The sequence below is a fragment of the Stenella coeruleoalba genome (assembly GCF_951394435.1).
Source record: "Stenella coeruleoalba genome assembly, chromosome: 12".
NCBI lineage: Eukaryota > Metazoa > Chordata > Mammalia > Artiodactyla > Delphinidae > Stenella > Stenella coeruleoalba.
In genome coordinates, this window is record NC_137158.1 from 8,636,013 (window position 1) to 8,653,252 (window position 17,240).

The 17,240-nt window shown below is 42.0% G+C and overlaps 1 protein-coding gene across 1 annotated transcript in view; it reads left to right on the forward strand.

Moving 5' to 3' along the window:
- COL19A1 (collagen type XIX alpha 1 chain) overlaps positions 1-17,240 on the forward strand; it is a 363,495-nt gene that overhangs the window by 279,482 nt on the left and 66,773 nt on the right. Inside the window, exons 19-20 of the mRNA XM_079939273.1 lie at positions 7,364-7,408; positions 13,213-13,275. Coding sequence (XP_079795399.1) covers positions 7,364-7,408; positions 13,213-13,275 — 108 coding nt within the window. The remainder of the gene's footprint in view (positions 1-7,363; positions 7,409-13,212; positions 13,276-17,240) is intronic.

Below are 17,240 nucleotides of genomic sequence, written 5' to 3' on the forward strand. Positions count from 1 at the left end.
TAGTGTGTGATCTCTTTTATATATTATTGAATTCAGTTTACTAATATTTTGTTGAGGATTTTTGCATCTATGTCCATCAGAGATATTTTCTTTTTTTGTAGTTTCTTCATCCGGTTTTGGCATCAGAGTAATGGTGGCCTTGTAGAATGAATTTGGGAGCATCCCCTCCTCTTCAAATTTTTGGAATAGTTTGAGAAAGATAGGTATTAGCTCTTCTTAATATGTTTGGTAGAATTCCTCTGTGAATCTGTCTGGTCCTGGACTTTTGTTTGCTTGGAGCTTTTTTTTAAAATTACAAATTCAATTTTGCTACTAGTGATTGATCTGTTCAGCTAGTCTATTTCTTCCTTATTCAGCCTTGGAAGATTGTATTTTACTAGAAATTTGTCCGTCTCTTCTAGGCTGTCCAATTTGTTGGCCTATAACTGTAGTATTATCTTAAAATGTTTTGAATCTCTGTGGTATCAGTTTTTGTTTCTCCTCTTTCATTTCTTATTTTATCTGGGTCCTCTGTCTTTTTTTCTTGATGAGCCTCACTAAAGGCTTACCAACTTTGTTTATCTTTTAAAACAACCAGCTCTTGGTTTCATTGATCTTTTCTTTTTGTCTCTATTTTATTTATTTCCTCTATGATATTTATTATTTCCTCCCTTCTGCTGTTTTTCTTTTTATTATTCCTTTAGATGAGAAGTTAGGTTTTTTATTTGAAAGTTGTTTGTTTGTTTGTTTCTTGAGGTAGGCCTGTATCACTATGAACTTCCCTCTTAGGACTGCTTTTACTACATCCTATAGATTTTGGAAGGTTGTGTTTTTATTTTATTTATTTTTTTGTCTCAAGGAATTTTCTGATTTCCTCTGTGATTTCAGCATTGATCCATTGATTTTTTAGTAGCATGTTGTTTAGTCTCCACGTGTGTGTGTTTTTCCCATTTTTCTTCCTGTAATTGATTGATTGTAATGGTCTCATACCATTGTGGTTGGAATAAATGCTTGATATATTTTCTAACCTGTTAAATTTATTCAGACTTGTTTTGTAGCCTAGCATGTGATCTATCCCAAAGAACATTCCATGTGCACTTGAAAAGAATGTTTCTTTTGCTCTTTTTGGATGGAATGTCTTATAGATATCTATTAAGTCCAACTAGTCTAGTGTGTCATTTAAGACTACTGTTTCCTTATTGATTTCCTTTCTGGATGATCTATCCATTGAAGTAAGTGGGGTGTTAAAGTCCCCTGCTATTATTGTACAGCAAGTCCCCTATATACGAACCTTCAAGTTGTGCACTTTCAAAGATGCAAACGTGCCTTCGCATGTCTGATCAGGTAAGTTAGTTCACTTGTCTGGCATATGTTGTCATGTGCATGCATCCTCTACGAGTGGTTGAGCTTTTGTGTACTTCACTGTTCAGTATTGCATAGGGTACAATAGTACAGTATCTTTATTTCAAGCCCAGCATGTCTGGAAGCAAGTGTAAAAGCAGCAGTATATAGCCGATTGTGCTAGTTGGGTACCTAAGCTAACTTTGTTGGACTTACGAACAAACTGGATTTACCAATATGCTCTTGGAACAGAACTCGTTCATATGTACGGGACTTACTGTACTGTCAATTTCTCCCTTCCTATCTGTTAATATTTGCTTTATATATTTAGGTGCTTCTGTATTGGGTGCATATATGTTAACGAGTATAGTATCCTCTTCTTGCATTGATCCATTCATCATTATATAATGCCCTTCTTTTGTCTTTGTTTTAAAGTCTATTTTGTCTAGTATGAGTACTGCTACCCCCACTTTCTTGTCACTTCTATTTGCATGAAATATCTTTTTCCATCCCCTCACTTTCAGTTTGAAGTGAGTCTCTTGTAAGCATCATATAGATGGGTCTTGTTTTGTTTATCCAATCAGCCACCCTATTTCTTCTTACTGGAACATTTAGTCCATTGACATTTAAAGTGAACTAACAGGTATGTACTTACTGCTGTTTTGTTACTTGTTTTCTGGTTGTTTTTGTAATTCTTTTCTGTTCTTTTGTTACTGTAGTTTCTTCCCTTGTGGTTTGATGATTTTCTTTAGTGGTATGCTTGTGTTCCTTTCTCTCTAGTTTTTTGTGTATCTATTTTAGGTTTTTGATTTGTTGTTACATATATGTAATGACCTATAACTATTTCTACTTGTTTTAAACGGATAGTCGTTTAAGTTCAATCACATTCTAAAAGATCTACATTTTTTATTCTCCCCCCACATTTTGTGTTTTTAAGGTCATATTTTCCATCTTCATGTTGATCCCTTCACTGTTTATTGTAGTTGATTTTACAATTCTTTTCTTTTAATCTTTGTACTAGCTTATTTAAGTTGTTGATTCACAGCCATTACTATATATTTACCTTTAATGGTGGGATTTTTCCTTTCCTGTAGATTCTTCCTTCTTACTGTAGCCTTTTCTTTTCCACCTAGAGATGACCCTTTAACATTTCTTTTAGGGTAAGTTTAGTATTGATGAAGTTTTTTAGTTTTTTCTTGTCTGAGAATTTCTTTATCTCTCCTTCAGTTCTAAATGATAACCTTGCTGGGTAGATTATTCTAGATTATAGGTTTTTCACTTTCAGCACTTTCCCTTTTGGCCTGCAAAGTTTCTGCAGTAAAATCAGTTGATAGCCTTATGGGGGTTGCCTTGTATATGATTCTTTGTTTTTCTCTTGCTACCTTTAGAATTCTCTCTTTAACTTTTGCCACTTTAATTATGATATGTCTTGGTGTGTGTCTATTTGAGTTCATCCTGTTTGGGACCCTCTATGCTTCCTGTATCTGGATATTTTTTCCTTCTTCAGGTTTGGGAATTTTTCAGCCATAATTTCATCAAATACATTTTTTTACTACTTTCTCTCTCTCTTCTCCTTCTGTGTGCTCTATAATATGAATGTTGGTATGCTTAACGTTGTCTCAGAGGTCCCTTAAACTGTTCTCACTTTTTAGAATTTATTTTTCTTTTTGCTGCTCTGATTGGATGATTTTCATAGTCTATCTTCCAGATTACTTATATGTCCTTCTGTATCACCTAGTCTGCTGTTCATTCTTTCTAGTGTGTGTCTTCATTACTCATTTATTGTATTCTTCAGTTCTGACTCATTCTTTTTTATATTTTCTAGTTCCTTGTTAAAATTCTCACTGTGTTCATCTATTGTTTTCTCTAATTCAGTTATTATTCTTATTACTAATGCTTTGAACTCTTTATCTGATAAATTACTTATTTCTATTTAATTACTTATCTTTTCAGGGGTTTTCTTTTGTCTCATTTGAACCAAATTCCTCTGTCTTCTCATTTTGCTAACTTTCTCTGTTAGGTGAACCAGTTACCTATATGGTCTTGAAGGGGTGTCCTTTTGTGGGAGCTTCCCTCTACAGTCTGCATGTGCCCAGTGGCTTTGCAGGGAGAGCTGGATCCGACCTGAGCCTGAGGCACGTCTTCCTCCAGGGTGTGCTGGCCGCTCTTACCTTGGTAGGAAGTGGGGCTGGAGATGGAGGTGCTAGAGCTGGAGCCAGGTGTGATTCAGGGCTTCTCCTCTGCTTAGTGACCATCACCACCCCACTGGGGAGTGGGGGCAGTTTCCTGGTTGCTGGAGCAGAAGCCGCGAGCGTCAGGTCTGAGATGGCTCTGTTCCCTCCAAGAGTGTGCTTTCCCCTCTCCAACCACCACCACCCTTGCCCCAGAGGGGAGCAGTGTTGGAGCAAGAGGGCCTGGAGTGGTTGCTCAGTGTGGGTCAAGGTGCAGGCTGTGGTGTTCCTGGCACCGTTAGAGTTCTGGGAGGCCCCCACTCTGCTGCCTCCAGGGGTGACAGCAATGGCCACTGTCCCCCCACTCAGATGCTGTGCCAGGTCTAAGGCAGCTCCATCGCCTCACAACTGCGCACCCCCCTTGGCCATGGCAGTCCTTGCTGTAGTGTGGAGCTGCACCACAGAGCCAGCGGGCCGGTCCAGGTGCTCAACTTGGGCTGGGGAACCTGCAGGCATGGCCACAGGTAACCAGCCAGGGTCCTGGGTAGTTTTCATCTGCTCCCTCCGCCTTGTTTTGGGAGTAAGCGAGTGTGCGCACACGCTTCACAAGCAGACTCGAGGTTTCTTACAGCCCCGCTGTCAGGGCCACTGGTCTGCAAACCAGCTAAGGGGACTCATCCTCCTGACGTCAGACCCCAGGGCTGGAGCACCCAAAATGTGGTTCAAACCACTTGCTTCCCAGGGAGGATCTCTGAGGCCATGTAATCCCCCTTCTCTTCTGTGTCCCCCGCTATGGGTGCAAGTCCCAACCTGATCGCTTCTCTTCCCTTCCTACCAGATTTTGTGTGGATCCTTCTTACGGTCTTGATTGTATAAGAGTCTCTGTGTCAGTCTCCAGTTTGTTTTCAGTGAGAGTTGCTCCACATGTGGGTGTGTTACCAGTGTGTTTGTGGGGGGAGGTGAGCTCAGCCTCCTCCTACTCTGCCACCTTGGTCTCCCCAGAATTCCTGAAACGTGCAGGCTGAGTAGCACACACAACAACCTTCTCCGCTGCACCATAGAAACTCTTCAACAAACACACTCAAGAGGGTACAGCTATTATAGCTACTCAAAAGGTTTATGAGAACCATTCAGATAACATGGCAGCAAGGCACAAAATGACCTCGTAAAATTAGAATAACATCTGAGGCAGAACCGTGGGCTCCAGAAACACAAGGACGATGTCTCATTATTTCTGTAGAGCCAAGTAATTATCCGGTACAATTAACTTGGAGAAAGCGGAGAGGAGAATCTCACATGCCAACCAATAAATGCAGCTGAAGTTCCAGTTTGCCTCTGCCTTGAGTACTGTTAGCCCAAGAGTGGAGAACACCTACAGAGGCCACTGTGGGTCCTTGATTAGATGAGTTTCCTGACCTAGCTATGGAGTGAAGCAAACACATGGCACTCTGCTAGGCAGTAAATACCATGTTGTTTCTCTGGATAGGAAAGCCTCCAGAAAAATCAAGATTTTAGAACAATACAGCCTATGGATAGAATAATATGACTTGGTGCTGCAGAGGCATTTCTTCATCCCTGAAGCATCTCTGATGCCCTTTAGGTTGCCGGGGTTCAGAGGAGGAGGGGAATCTAAACCAAGGTGCTACACTGTGAGATGCTCTCAGCAAATGTACTTTGGGTGCTCTTCTGCTCTGCAAGCCAAGAGCATGGGGCCTCCCAATCCAAAGACCACCTCTGGACAACTTGTGTCTTAGACCAAAGCATGTTCCGCCTTCCCCACACGTCACGGCATAAGCAGAGCTAGGCAGAGACTCTGATGGGCTGTGCCTAGTCATTGGCTCCAGGCCCAGGTGGTAGTATTTTCAGGAAATTCCTAGAGTTTCTGTGTTTCTGTGCAGATTGCATTCAAACAACCTACCATTTTCTAACTGCTCATTCTTGCAATGAGCAGCCTTGGAGTGTTATACCTCATTTTCAGATATGTCCCTGTAATAATTTATAGCTCGGGATTTTGAGACGACAATTTTTATTTTCAATTTAGACATCTCGGATCAAAGTTAAGTAGGAAAAATGAGAGAATATCACAAGACCAGTAATAACAGCAGTTATAAACTATTTTTAATTGGAGTAGAATGAGTAACACGGAGGCACATTTAAAATGTTAAACTGTAGCAACAGTGATCTGAACCAGTGCCTCTGCGTATTTTTGTTGTTTAAGCATTTCTGTACTTTGAATTTTCTCTACCAACATATGTATTTTTAATTTTAAAAAAAACGTTAATGGGAAAAAATCATGTAAGTCAGAATCATTGGCATATTTATTCAACAAATACTTGTTGAGTGCGTCCTATACGTTAGGTAGGGCACTAGGCGTGGGGCGGCCATTCAGTTCCAGGCCGTCATGGACCTTACATGCCAATGCAAGAGGTGCAAATATTTTTAAACAAACACAACATTTTCAATGTTAGCATTATGAAGGAGAAGCACCATGTCCAATGGGAACCTATGAGGGGAACGTGTCTGGAGACCCACAGGAAGCATTTTATCTCAATAGTTGAGCCCTGAGGGTTGAGAGGTTGCTAACCAGACAAAGAAGTGAGGACAGGGTGGGGAACTACAGGGAGGGACAGGAAGGATCTCGGTCCATTTGAAGAGCTGAGAGAAGACCTTAATACAACTCTGCTAAGGTTTTGAAGGAAGGAGGTCAGAATGTCGTTTGAAGATCACTCTCTGACCTTCTATAGAGAATGTATGGTGGGGAGGGGGGAAGAGTGGATTATAGGGCCAATGAGGGAGCCATTGCAATGATCCTGGCGAGATGTGATGGTGGCCTTCCCAGTGAAGGCGAGTAGAATGGAGAGAAGAGATTTGGGGACAGAGGCAACCAGACCGGATGACATTGTCCTCAAGGAACAGAGGAGGGCAGAGTTAATGATGACACCCAGATGGAAGAAGAAAGAGCTCTACAGATGGGAGAGGATGAATTCAGACTTTCTTTCCTTGATTTTTTTCAATTATACAATGAAATTACCACTCATTTTAACAAGTCAAACCGCAGAGATATATTAGGAAGAAGTTAATTATCATTCTCCCCCTTCTGGACTAACAAATGTTAACAATGTGATATTCTCATCTTTCTCACTTATATCGCCTGTATTTGTTGTATTTTTTAATTCAGTTTTGAACTTGTCAAATATAAATCTCTTCTAGAATTTACGAGTGATAGGTCAAGTAGAAAATTAGATGTAGGTGTCAAAACCCAGAAGGGAGACATGTGCTGGGTTTACAAATTTGTCTTTCTTGGTGTAGGTGATGCCTAAACTGCGGGGTAGATAAGAGTATCTGGGACCAAATGTCGAGTCACAACAAGAGAGCTGGACCCAGTCCTGAGGAGGTCCAACCTTGAGCAGTTAGGAGATGGTGTGGGAGGAGAGGTCAGAGAAACAGGAGAATGTGTGGGATGCAAGTCACGACGTGCCAAGTGCAGCCAAGAGGGCAGTGAAAGGAATGTCCATTACACTGAGCAGCAAGGATATCACTGCTAGCCTTAGACAGTCCTATCCGTGGAGTGGATGGACACCGAGTGAGGCTGCCGGGCGTTAATTTGAAGTATTGCTAATTCACCCCTGGAGACGTGTATTTCTCCAGCGTCACCTCCTGGGGGGATGTCACAGCAAGGATAGCTAGGGTCTCAATAATTAGAGCTTTTCAGGAATATTTGACAGAACGTGAGAGAGGCAAACGGGATTAAAATGATATCTATAAAAAGCTGTTACTGTGCTGTTATCTCACTATTTCTATGCTTAATTAGGGACTGAATGTATTAAAAATAAATGGATTTTTGTCTTTTTATCTGTTTTATGTTTACCTAGGGAAACCTTGGTGAGCATGGAGCTGGTGGCCCAAAAGGAGAGAAGGTAATCAAATTTGTGAAGTAAATTTGAGTAAAAACATCTTACACCAACTCACACCCATTCACACATCAGGGCAGTCCCGCTGCCCTGCGGGCTCCAAGTCAGCCTGCAGTGGGCACGAGCCTCCCTGGCCTCCAAGAGAAGGCCCTGAGTAGCTGACTACAGGAAGGGAACACATCCACATCGAGGGGAAATAGCTGTCACAGGTAAATGAAATTAGGACACAGGTTTCGGTTTTTAATTAGATGTTTCATGGATCCATGTAGACGGCAAAAACCATCTGAAAGGCCCTTTGACACGATGCCCGAGGCTCGCTATTTTTGTGTTTTCTTAAGCGTCCAAACATAAACTATCATGGGAGCATTTTGGGGTGGGGTTTTATCATGTACAGTCTCGGTTTAACCAAATAATTATTTCAAAATAGCTTTACAGTTAAAATACTGACGAATTCGCACTGCCTTCTCATCATCATTCACGGGTTTAATTATATTAGCTGTGAAGATGACAGATGCCCTTGCCTGGTCAAAAAGATGTTTCACTCCTGTTCGATCCTGCAGTTGGGATGACCTTGGATTCAGTGGGAACATGCCATTGTCAAGAAAAACAAAATGCAGGAACGATACTCAATGTTTTGTAATAACCTATAAGGGAAAAGAATCAGAAAAAATAGATATATATGTATGTAAAATGGAATCACTTTGCTGTACACCTGAAACTAACACAACGTTGTAAATCAACTATACTTCAATTTAAAAAAGGGGGAAAAAATGCACGTTAAATCCACAGACAGAGGCAAGTGGGTTGGAACTACTCTGCGGGAACATGGCCTGGGGGTTCTCTCTTCATTCATTCACCCAGTAAAAATTCTCATGATTGAGGGCAGGGTGTTTCGACATGAATCCAAGAAAATATGACTTCTGTGCCTTATAAATCAGTGCAGCCAATCTATTCACAAGATCATACCTCCGTAACCAGAAAAAACTGCTACAAGATAGTCTCAACAGAAAGTAGGGGCTTCTTATAGACTGACCATTGAAAATGAAATTTCCTGCAAATAAGTAAACAACTAAAACCTTGACATTCTTAAAAAGGCATCCCAGAAATTGATTATCCAGCAATAAGGTCATTTATGTGTCTTGGATTGTACTGCTAGTACATTAGCATTATTTCCTGTAACCAAATAGCTTGCGGAATTCCTACACCACCATAAGGAACACATTATATTTTAAGCAATTACTGCTGGACACATGCAGACTAAGGAGGAAAAAAAAGAAAGCCACAAAGCTTGTCACTTAGGACAGCTGAGCAAAGAGAGTTGTGGCACTTTTAAAGTATTTAAATGATGATTCACTTCTTGAAACAAAACAGCTGGCCCTGGTTTTGCTATGTTCATTAGGAAACATATGTTACTTAGGAATTCTTAAGACCTCAATGATGAGAAATTTGATTCTGTCAAACAGGTGTATTTCAAACTCTAAGGACCCTTTCTATGGCTCAAAATCTTTTCTAATTGCTTCAGAATCTTAAGTGGAATTAGAAAAAGCCAGTGGCATGACTGTTGCCTCTTCCTGCCCAAAGAAATAACCCAGAAGAGTCTACAGAGAACCTGATATAAACGCCCACATGAAATGATTTGTAAGAATTCTAATTAAAAGGAGAAAGACTCTGCCTGTAAATAATGCATATGATAAACTCAAAAACATAAGCACCGCATTTGCTAGAAGAGTAGAATCACCTCTACCTATACACACTCACTTAGTACCTGGGCTGAATCTATACTTTTTTTTTTTTTTTTTTTTTTGCGGTACGCAGGCCTCTCACTGTTGTGGCCTCTCCCGTTGCGGAGCACATGCTCCGGACGCGCAGGCTCAGCGGCCATGGCTCACGGGCCCAGCCACTCCACGGCATGTGGGATCTTCCCAGACCGGGGCACGAACCTGTGTCCCCTGCATCAGCAGGCGGACTCTCAACCACTGCGCCACCAGGGAAGCCCTGAATCTATACTTTTGTTCTTAAAATTATAATGCTGCTCCTGGGTCACTGTAGTGAGAATTTAAAGCTCCTTCAAGCTGCTCTTTCAGATCTTTGCTTGAACCTGTGGTGGACTCTGGTGCTTCAGAGCTCCAACTGCACGTTGGAACCCCCTGAGGGCTTTTAGAAGGTACCAGTACTCAGGTTCCATCTCCAGATACTCTGATGTGGGGCAGAGCCCATGTATATGGTGGATCTGGGGTGGCGGCAGAGTGGGGGGTGGTCCATATTGCTATTATTTAAAAGAGCTTCAGGTGATTCTCCCTGGCAGCCAGGGTGGAGAACCACTGAGTGCTAAAAAGATCCTGGGCTTTGGCATCAAAAGTTGATTGTGCCATTAACCACTCTGTCTCCTTGGGAAAGACACTGTATTTCTCTGAGCGCCAGTTTCCTCATTTGTGAAATGGACACAGTCACATCTACACAGAGAATTGATGGCAGGATTGAAATCAAATGAGATGAGATGAACTTGCCCGAAGCACAACACCTGGCACACATGAAGCCCTCACTAATGCTTCACGCCTTCCTATCCATCCACTCCAAACTTTCTTCATTCTCATAAGGTATCGTTTATCTCTGTTTGATATTAGTAGTTAGTTGTTACCATCCTTAACACCCGGTCTTGATCATCTTTGCTTCTCCCACCACAATGTTGAGGCTCAATTTATCTTGTAGAATAAAAGATTGAACGAGAAGTACAATTTCAACCCATAAGTGACTTATTGCTGTATCACACATCACTCCTCGACGCACCGGCTGGCAGAGTAGAATCACAAAACCAGCCTACCATTTGGAACCCAGCCTTCCAGTGAAGCACCAGAACAGATGCAAAACAGCAGTAGGATGAACACACAAATCAGTCCTAGGTTAGCAGCCAAGTCCTGTATCAAGAACACTGGGATACAGGAAGAAACACCAAGTAACACTACCGGCTTTTAATGGTAAATGGCGATGGAGACCATGATATCCAAGTAACCAGTCTACTAGGACTGAAATGACGACCTGAGACTGATGGGATCTGGTGAGGGGATGATGCTGTGTTTGCAGGTCAGTCGGGGAGAACTGCTCCTTTATAGAGACGGTGGAATAGGTGACAGAATATCTAAGGACTCCTGAGGAATTAGCGGTGTCTTTTAGGGCAGTTGTCAGAGGGGAAAGATGGAGGCTCAACACCACCAGACCTTTCAAATAGCATCCAAGGTGTCAAATTAAATGACAGCCTTTCCTGAAGCTAAGTAAACTCATCACTTGTCTTTCAGCTCATAGCCACTGATAACTCACTGAACACCCATTCTCACTATGAAAAACAGCATACGTGTCTGTGCTTCAGGTGTGAAATGCTTTTGTTTGTAGAGTTTTATATACGGGAACAGAACTCTTAGATTTCCTCCAAGCCCAGACACCCCTTCGTACCAATCAGAGATGGACCAAAGCCTCTGTTGGGTCCTTCCTCTGCATTTCAATGGAGACCTGTATATATTGCTTCAAATACTTAGCAGCTGTGAACATAGGTACTCTTCCTCCAAGTATATGCCCCTCCCCTTACCTTTGGTATTGAGCAGATGTGACTTTTATAGTAATTTCTAGACCCTTTCCTTGATTTCTACATTTACTTTATGCAACTTACTGGGCATAAGTTTTTCTATCGCACCTATGCACTGGGGCTTTTGGCACCCATCAAATGGGCAATAGGAAGGTCACTCTGTACAGCCTAACACTTGTGTAAGGCCAATTGTTTATTTATCCTTTCAAACCAACAGCAATCAGCCCCTTAAATGTCTCCACCAATTTCTTCCTCTTTGTACTATGGATAGAATTCAATATCTGTAGAAAAAAAAGGCTTCTCCTACAATATGGTAAGTGCAAAACTGATGGTACATTACATGTTTGGGTGGTACACTATAAAGGAAAATACTTGTATTAATAAAATCAAGATTACATTTACAAAATATATTCCACAAATCTAGACACCACCTTAATAAAAACATGGATTTGTCTGTCCATTATATATGACAGGCTCCCTCTTCCTCTAGTCTAAAATCACAAGATACTGATTAGGATAGAAATATAGAAATAAAACAATGTTTTAGGGCTGTAATTAACTAGTACTTGAAATACTTTGGGTAGATTGTTGTTTGAGGATTCAAAATAAACACATAGGGTTTCCCTGGTGGTGCAGTGGTTGAGAGTCTGCCTGCTGAGGCAGGGGACGCGGGTTCATGCTCCGGTCCGGGAAGATCCCACATGCCGCGGAGCGGCTGGGCCCGTGAACCATGGCCACTGAGCCTGCGCGTCCGGAGCCTGTGCTCCGCAACGGGAGAGGCCACAACAGTGAGAGGCCCGCGTACTGCAAAAAAAATTAAAAATAAAAAAATAAACACATAAACATATCCACACAGGGGGCAGGTATAAAGATGTTCATTGCAGCCTTGTTTATAATAGAGAAAAGCTAGAGGCAACCAAATACCCATCAGTAGGGCTTTGACGAACCCCGATACATTAACACAGTAGAATGCTATCTGAGGGTTCAATGAATGAGCTAGGTCTAAATATATCTATTAATAGAGGATGGATATTAAAAACCACATTAAGTAGGGAAAAAAGTCACAAAATATTATATACAAGATCAAACAATGGCTTCTATAGAATTTGTTTTAAATATCCAAAATAACATATTATTTATGGTTCCACATATGCAGTAAAAGTGCAAAAATATAGACTGAAAACATAAGTACTAAATTCATGACAGTGGCTCTCTCTGGGACAGGAAGAGAGAGAGAATTTGAAACTTCTTCGGTTATAAATTTTTTTTCTTTCTTCCATCTTGGGTGTGTGGTCCATGGAGGTTTGACATATTCAACTTTATGTGTTTTGTATTTTTTTCAAAATAAAAAAAAAACAAGATGGGCAAAAAAGGCATATACTTGGAAGTGCAATGGTGAATATTGTTTTGCAAAAATGCTCCTGAGATTGGAAAATAACCAACATTACATAACTTCTAGTGGCTGCATTTAATTTAACAACTGTCTGGTATTCGGGAATGCTGGTTAACATTTAAATGGAAGCACAATGCTGGGACATCCCTGAAGTCTAATTAACGATACACTTCCTTGCCACAAGTATTATTTCTAAAATTTTATTTTCTCGAAATTCCCTTTATATGTCACATACAAATCCCTTCTCAAGATTTTTGACCAGAACCTCTTAGGCATTTCTAAGTTGCTACTGTCCTCACATCAACAAGAATGCCTTCTTTGTTCACAGCCGAACATTTAAGTGGTGATATAAGTGCTGGAAACAGTGGAGAGATGTGTTTTTCTTCCTGTGACTCCTCACCCCTCCACCTCCCCCAACCTGAAAAAAGAAAGAAGTGTCTGAAATAAAATGGGTCTGGATTATTGTGTCAGTTAAATTATCTCATGTCTTTAAAACAACAAAAAAAATTTTTTTTGCAAAAACAAAATACAGCAGAGCGAAATTATAATTTTTTCCCTCTAAATGTTCTTTCCTTGAAAAATAATTGACTTTTGTTTCACATTAATTTTAAAGATCCTAATGAATATTATGGATTTCTAAAAGACCTAAAGGCATCGTGGAGCACTGACAAACATTATTATGCAAATAGCCTAACTGGATTCAGAACTTCACATTGCCTCTTGGAGGATAAGAGATAACTTCCGTGGTTAGAAAGGGCACAGGCAATGCTCTGACCCTGACAGTCACAAGAGGACTCACCTGGCCTCCTGCAAAAACTTTCTTCTGCTTTTTCTTGAAAGGGTGAAATTGGACCACCAGGATTTCCAGGCTCTATTGGCCCTAAAGGTGAAAAAGGAGAATCTGTAAGTATTTTAGCTTTGAGAGCAGAGGAAGAATATCCAAAAGATAGAATTAAAAATATATTTCTTAATCAGCCCCAATTCCATGCACCTTGGTTGCCCCTGCCATAGGGAGCAATAGATCAGATATTTGAGCATGCACTCTAGTCAAGGTACTAAGTTTTTTACATGTATTACCTCACTTAGTTCATTTTTTAAAAAATCACCCCCATCCTTCAGATGAGGAAACTGAGGCACAGAGAGGTTAAGTAACTTCTGTAAGTTCACACAGCTAGGAAGTATTGAAACCATGAATCACTCCTAGGAAGGCAGATTCCAGAACCCAGGGTTTAAAAATCACTAAGCTGGGCTTCCCTGGTGGCGCAGTGGTTGAGAGTCCGCCTGCCGATGCAGGGGACACGGGTTCGTGCCCCGGTCCGGGAAGATCCCACATGCCGCGGAGTGGGTGGGCCCGTGAGCCATGGCCGCTGAGCCTGCGCGTCCGGAGCCTGTGCTCCGCAACGGGAAAGGCCACAAAAGTGAGAGGCCCGCATGTGGCAAAAAAGAAAAAAAAAAAAAAATCACTAAGCTGCCATGCTATAACTAAACATAATAGCTCAAATGAATAATAAAAGCATCTTTGGGCTTCCCCGGTGGCACAGTGGTTAAGAATCCACCTGCCAATGGAAGGGACACGGGTTCGAGCCCTGGTCCAGGAAGATCCCACATGCTGTGGAGCAACTAAGCCCATGCGCCACAACTACTGAGCCTGCGCTCTAGAGCCCGTGAGCCACAACTACTGAAGCCCACGTGCCACAACTACTGAGCCTGCATGCCTAGAGCCCATGCCCCACAATAAGAGAGGCCACAGCAATGAGAAGCCCGCACACCGCAACGAAGAGTAGCCCCTGCTCGCCACAACTAGAGAAAGCCCGTGTGCAGCAATGAAGACCCAATGGCAGCCAAAAATAATTTAATTAATTTTTTAAAAAATGAAGCATCTTTGGCAATGACAGTCATTTTTCAGGCAGCTTTAGAATCAGTGCTGTCACTCATGTACTCTGAAGTTCTCCTACTTCAGGAATCATGCTTGCCCTTAGTATTCCATCCAGGCCAGTAACAGCCCTTCCTGGGACTCTCTGGGAAATCTCATGTGTCCCACAAATCCAGTCTGGTGTCTGCTGCCCCGTCCATCTGCCCGCTCACTCCTGATACTCCACACTTGTGGGCACGTCTCCCACCTCTTACCTACCTCTCTGGGTCCCCACTGACTCCCCTCCATGCTGGAACACTGACACTCACCTTCTCCTAATTTCCACGTGACCCATAACAGACCAGTCCCTAAGATTTACTACAGTTCTACTGGGATAGCTGGGACTTGTAGAGCAGAATAGAGAAATCTGAACGGGTTAGAGCAGTGCTTCTCATACTAAGTGTGAACTTAAATAACCTGAAGATCATTTTGAAATGCCAATGCTAGTTCAGCAGGTCTGGCTTGGGCTTTTTACCAAACCCACGTTCAGCTGCTGATGGCTCATAAGCCAATAATTCGAGAGGCAAATGTCAGTAGAAAGGAAAGATGCTTTAATCAGAAAAGCCAGCCATCTGAGAAGATGGTGGACTTGTGTCAAGAGACCAACTCCAAAGACTCTGCTCAGCCGTGACAGTTTTTAGAGGGAAAAATGGGGGAAGAATCTCAGTGAATCATTGAGGCAGGAGGTTGGGTTCTGCATCTTTCTCCATTGCATGCAGACTGGCTGGCTCTTTCTTCAGATGTTATCTTGCCCGCGTGATCTGCCAGCAGGAGAGTTAGTCATATTTTAACTGCTTAATTCTTCATTCTTACTTCTTTTCATCTAGGAAAAGAATCAACAGGTTAGACAAGGCATGGGGTGCATTCAGGACAGCACAAGTCAGGAGTTAGTTTCAATTGCTTAGTGATCTCATTTCTATATTTAGGTTCTTTTAAGTTTAGAAGGGAACAGAAATGGGCAAACAGGAAAGGAACAAAAGAGCTGCTTTCAGCCTGAGTGGCTGTATTTCTCAAAGTCCCAGGCCGTGCTCCTGCTGTGGGTCCCTAGACCATGCTTTGCGTAGCAAGCGCTGGAGGATGTCACAGTTCCTAAGGGTTTCCCTGTGGTTCTCCGTCCTGCCACCAAGACCCAACCCCCTGAGACTACCTGTCGCCCCATCTACCTTACCCAGGAGAAACCAGCTTCTTTTCCTCTCAGTTCTTCTCCTTGTCAGTTCCCTCTGAATCCCTGAATTATCCCACACCCCTTACACGTCTTTGCCTGCCTCTCTCCTCACCCCCGCCACAGGAAAAAACACAAATTTCACATTATTAGCAGAGCAGTTTAGCTCTTTGTGATCTCAACCTCTTTAATACAGAACAGGATGTGGACTTCACTTTGCATAATAACCAGAAGGCCCGAACAGAACAATAGTCTTCATCCAGATCTGAATTAGGAGCCTGAATGGTACTTTAAAAGGGCACTTTGTTCCCCATTATAGGAAATTTAGAACAGGACCAGGTTAGACATCAGAGCTGAAATATCGTCTGGTTGAACCCCAGGATTTTATAGATAAGGAAAAAGAGGTTCTAAAATGTAGAAGACTTGTCCCAGATGGTAGCCATTGGAACTAGGACGAAATATCAGGTCTCTAGATAACCAGGCTCCTGATTTTGGTTCTTTTTTCTTTTACAAGCAGTTACTTTAGTCAGTGTGGCTTGACAGAGGTTCTAGATAAGCAATGTGCTATAATCAGAAACAAGCAGTTACAAAAGCAATGTTGCCCATTGCTCACATCTAATTAACTTCGTCTCCTATCTTAAAACTCAAATTGATTTTTAGAATTAAGACTGAAAAGCAAAAATATAAAGCCCTAACCTAATGTATAGAAATTATCCAATAATAAGAGATGTAATGATGTTGGATAGATATGGGTCATATTAGTCAGAGTAGGTAGGTTATGCCTAGTAACAAATTAGCCCTGAAATATCTATGGTTTTAACCCAAGAAAGGTTTTCTCTTGCTCGTGCTGCCTGCCCAGCGTGGCCGGGAGGAGTGGGTGTCCTGCTGTACACGACCCTCAGTGACCAGTCACCAGGCTGATTGGCACCCAGGAGCTACGCCATCTGCTAGGTGCCACCTTCTCAGCCTCCACTGCCAGGGAAGCAGGACTGGAGGATGATGAATGGGCTCCTTCAAGCGGCATGCATCACTTCTGCACACATTTCACGGTCAGAACTAGCTGTCTGGCCTCACATAACTGCAGGGAGCTTGGAAACGTCAGGGAGAAGATGGGGGCCCACAGTGTCCAGGTCACGGGACACGAGGCTTGTTCAGTAACCGCACCCCTCCCGATCGTGACCTGAAGGTCAAGCCCCTAAGAGGACCTTTGAGAGCAGCAGTACCTACCATAGTGGTTCTCACACTTGCCCTTGACTTTCAAATGCAAAAGAAAATTACTAAAATTACTAAGTTACTAAAAATGTGTGGTATCCATCTTATGGTCAATTCACTCCATTCAAATAATAAATCGATTACATTTCAAATCAAATCAAACAGACTGAGCAAGCAAAGCCTGGGATTGAAGTCAGGCTGCCTGGGTTTAAATCATCAGTGACCTCTTACTGATTCTGTGACCTTGAGGAAATGGCTTAATTTCTCTGGGCCTCAGATCCCCCCTCTGTAAATGAGTGTACTCATCGTACCCAGCCTGTTGACACAAGAGGGTAACTGTGTAAGTGTATAGAAAGTGATTAAAACAGGTATAAGTGTTTTATTCAATACATGTCAGCTACTATTGTTATATCTGTAAAACTTTAAATTCCCTAATTTAATAAACTTTTGTTCAACACCAATAGTGTACCCCAGAGTTGCTATAATAGTCAAGATGAATTATATCTCTACCTTCACAGAGTTTATTGACAAGATAGACAAGGGAACATACAGTGGACGAATGCTGTTTTAGGGGAAGTAACT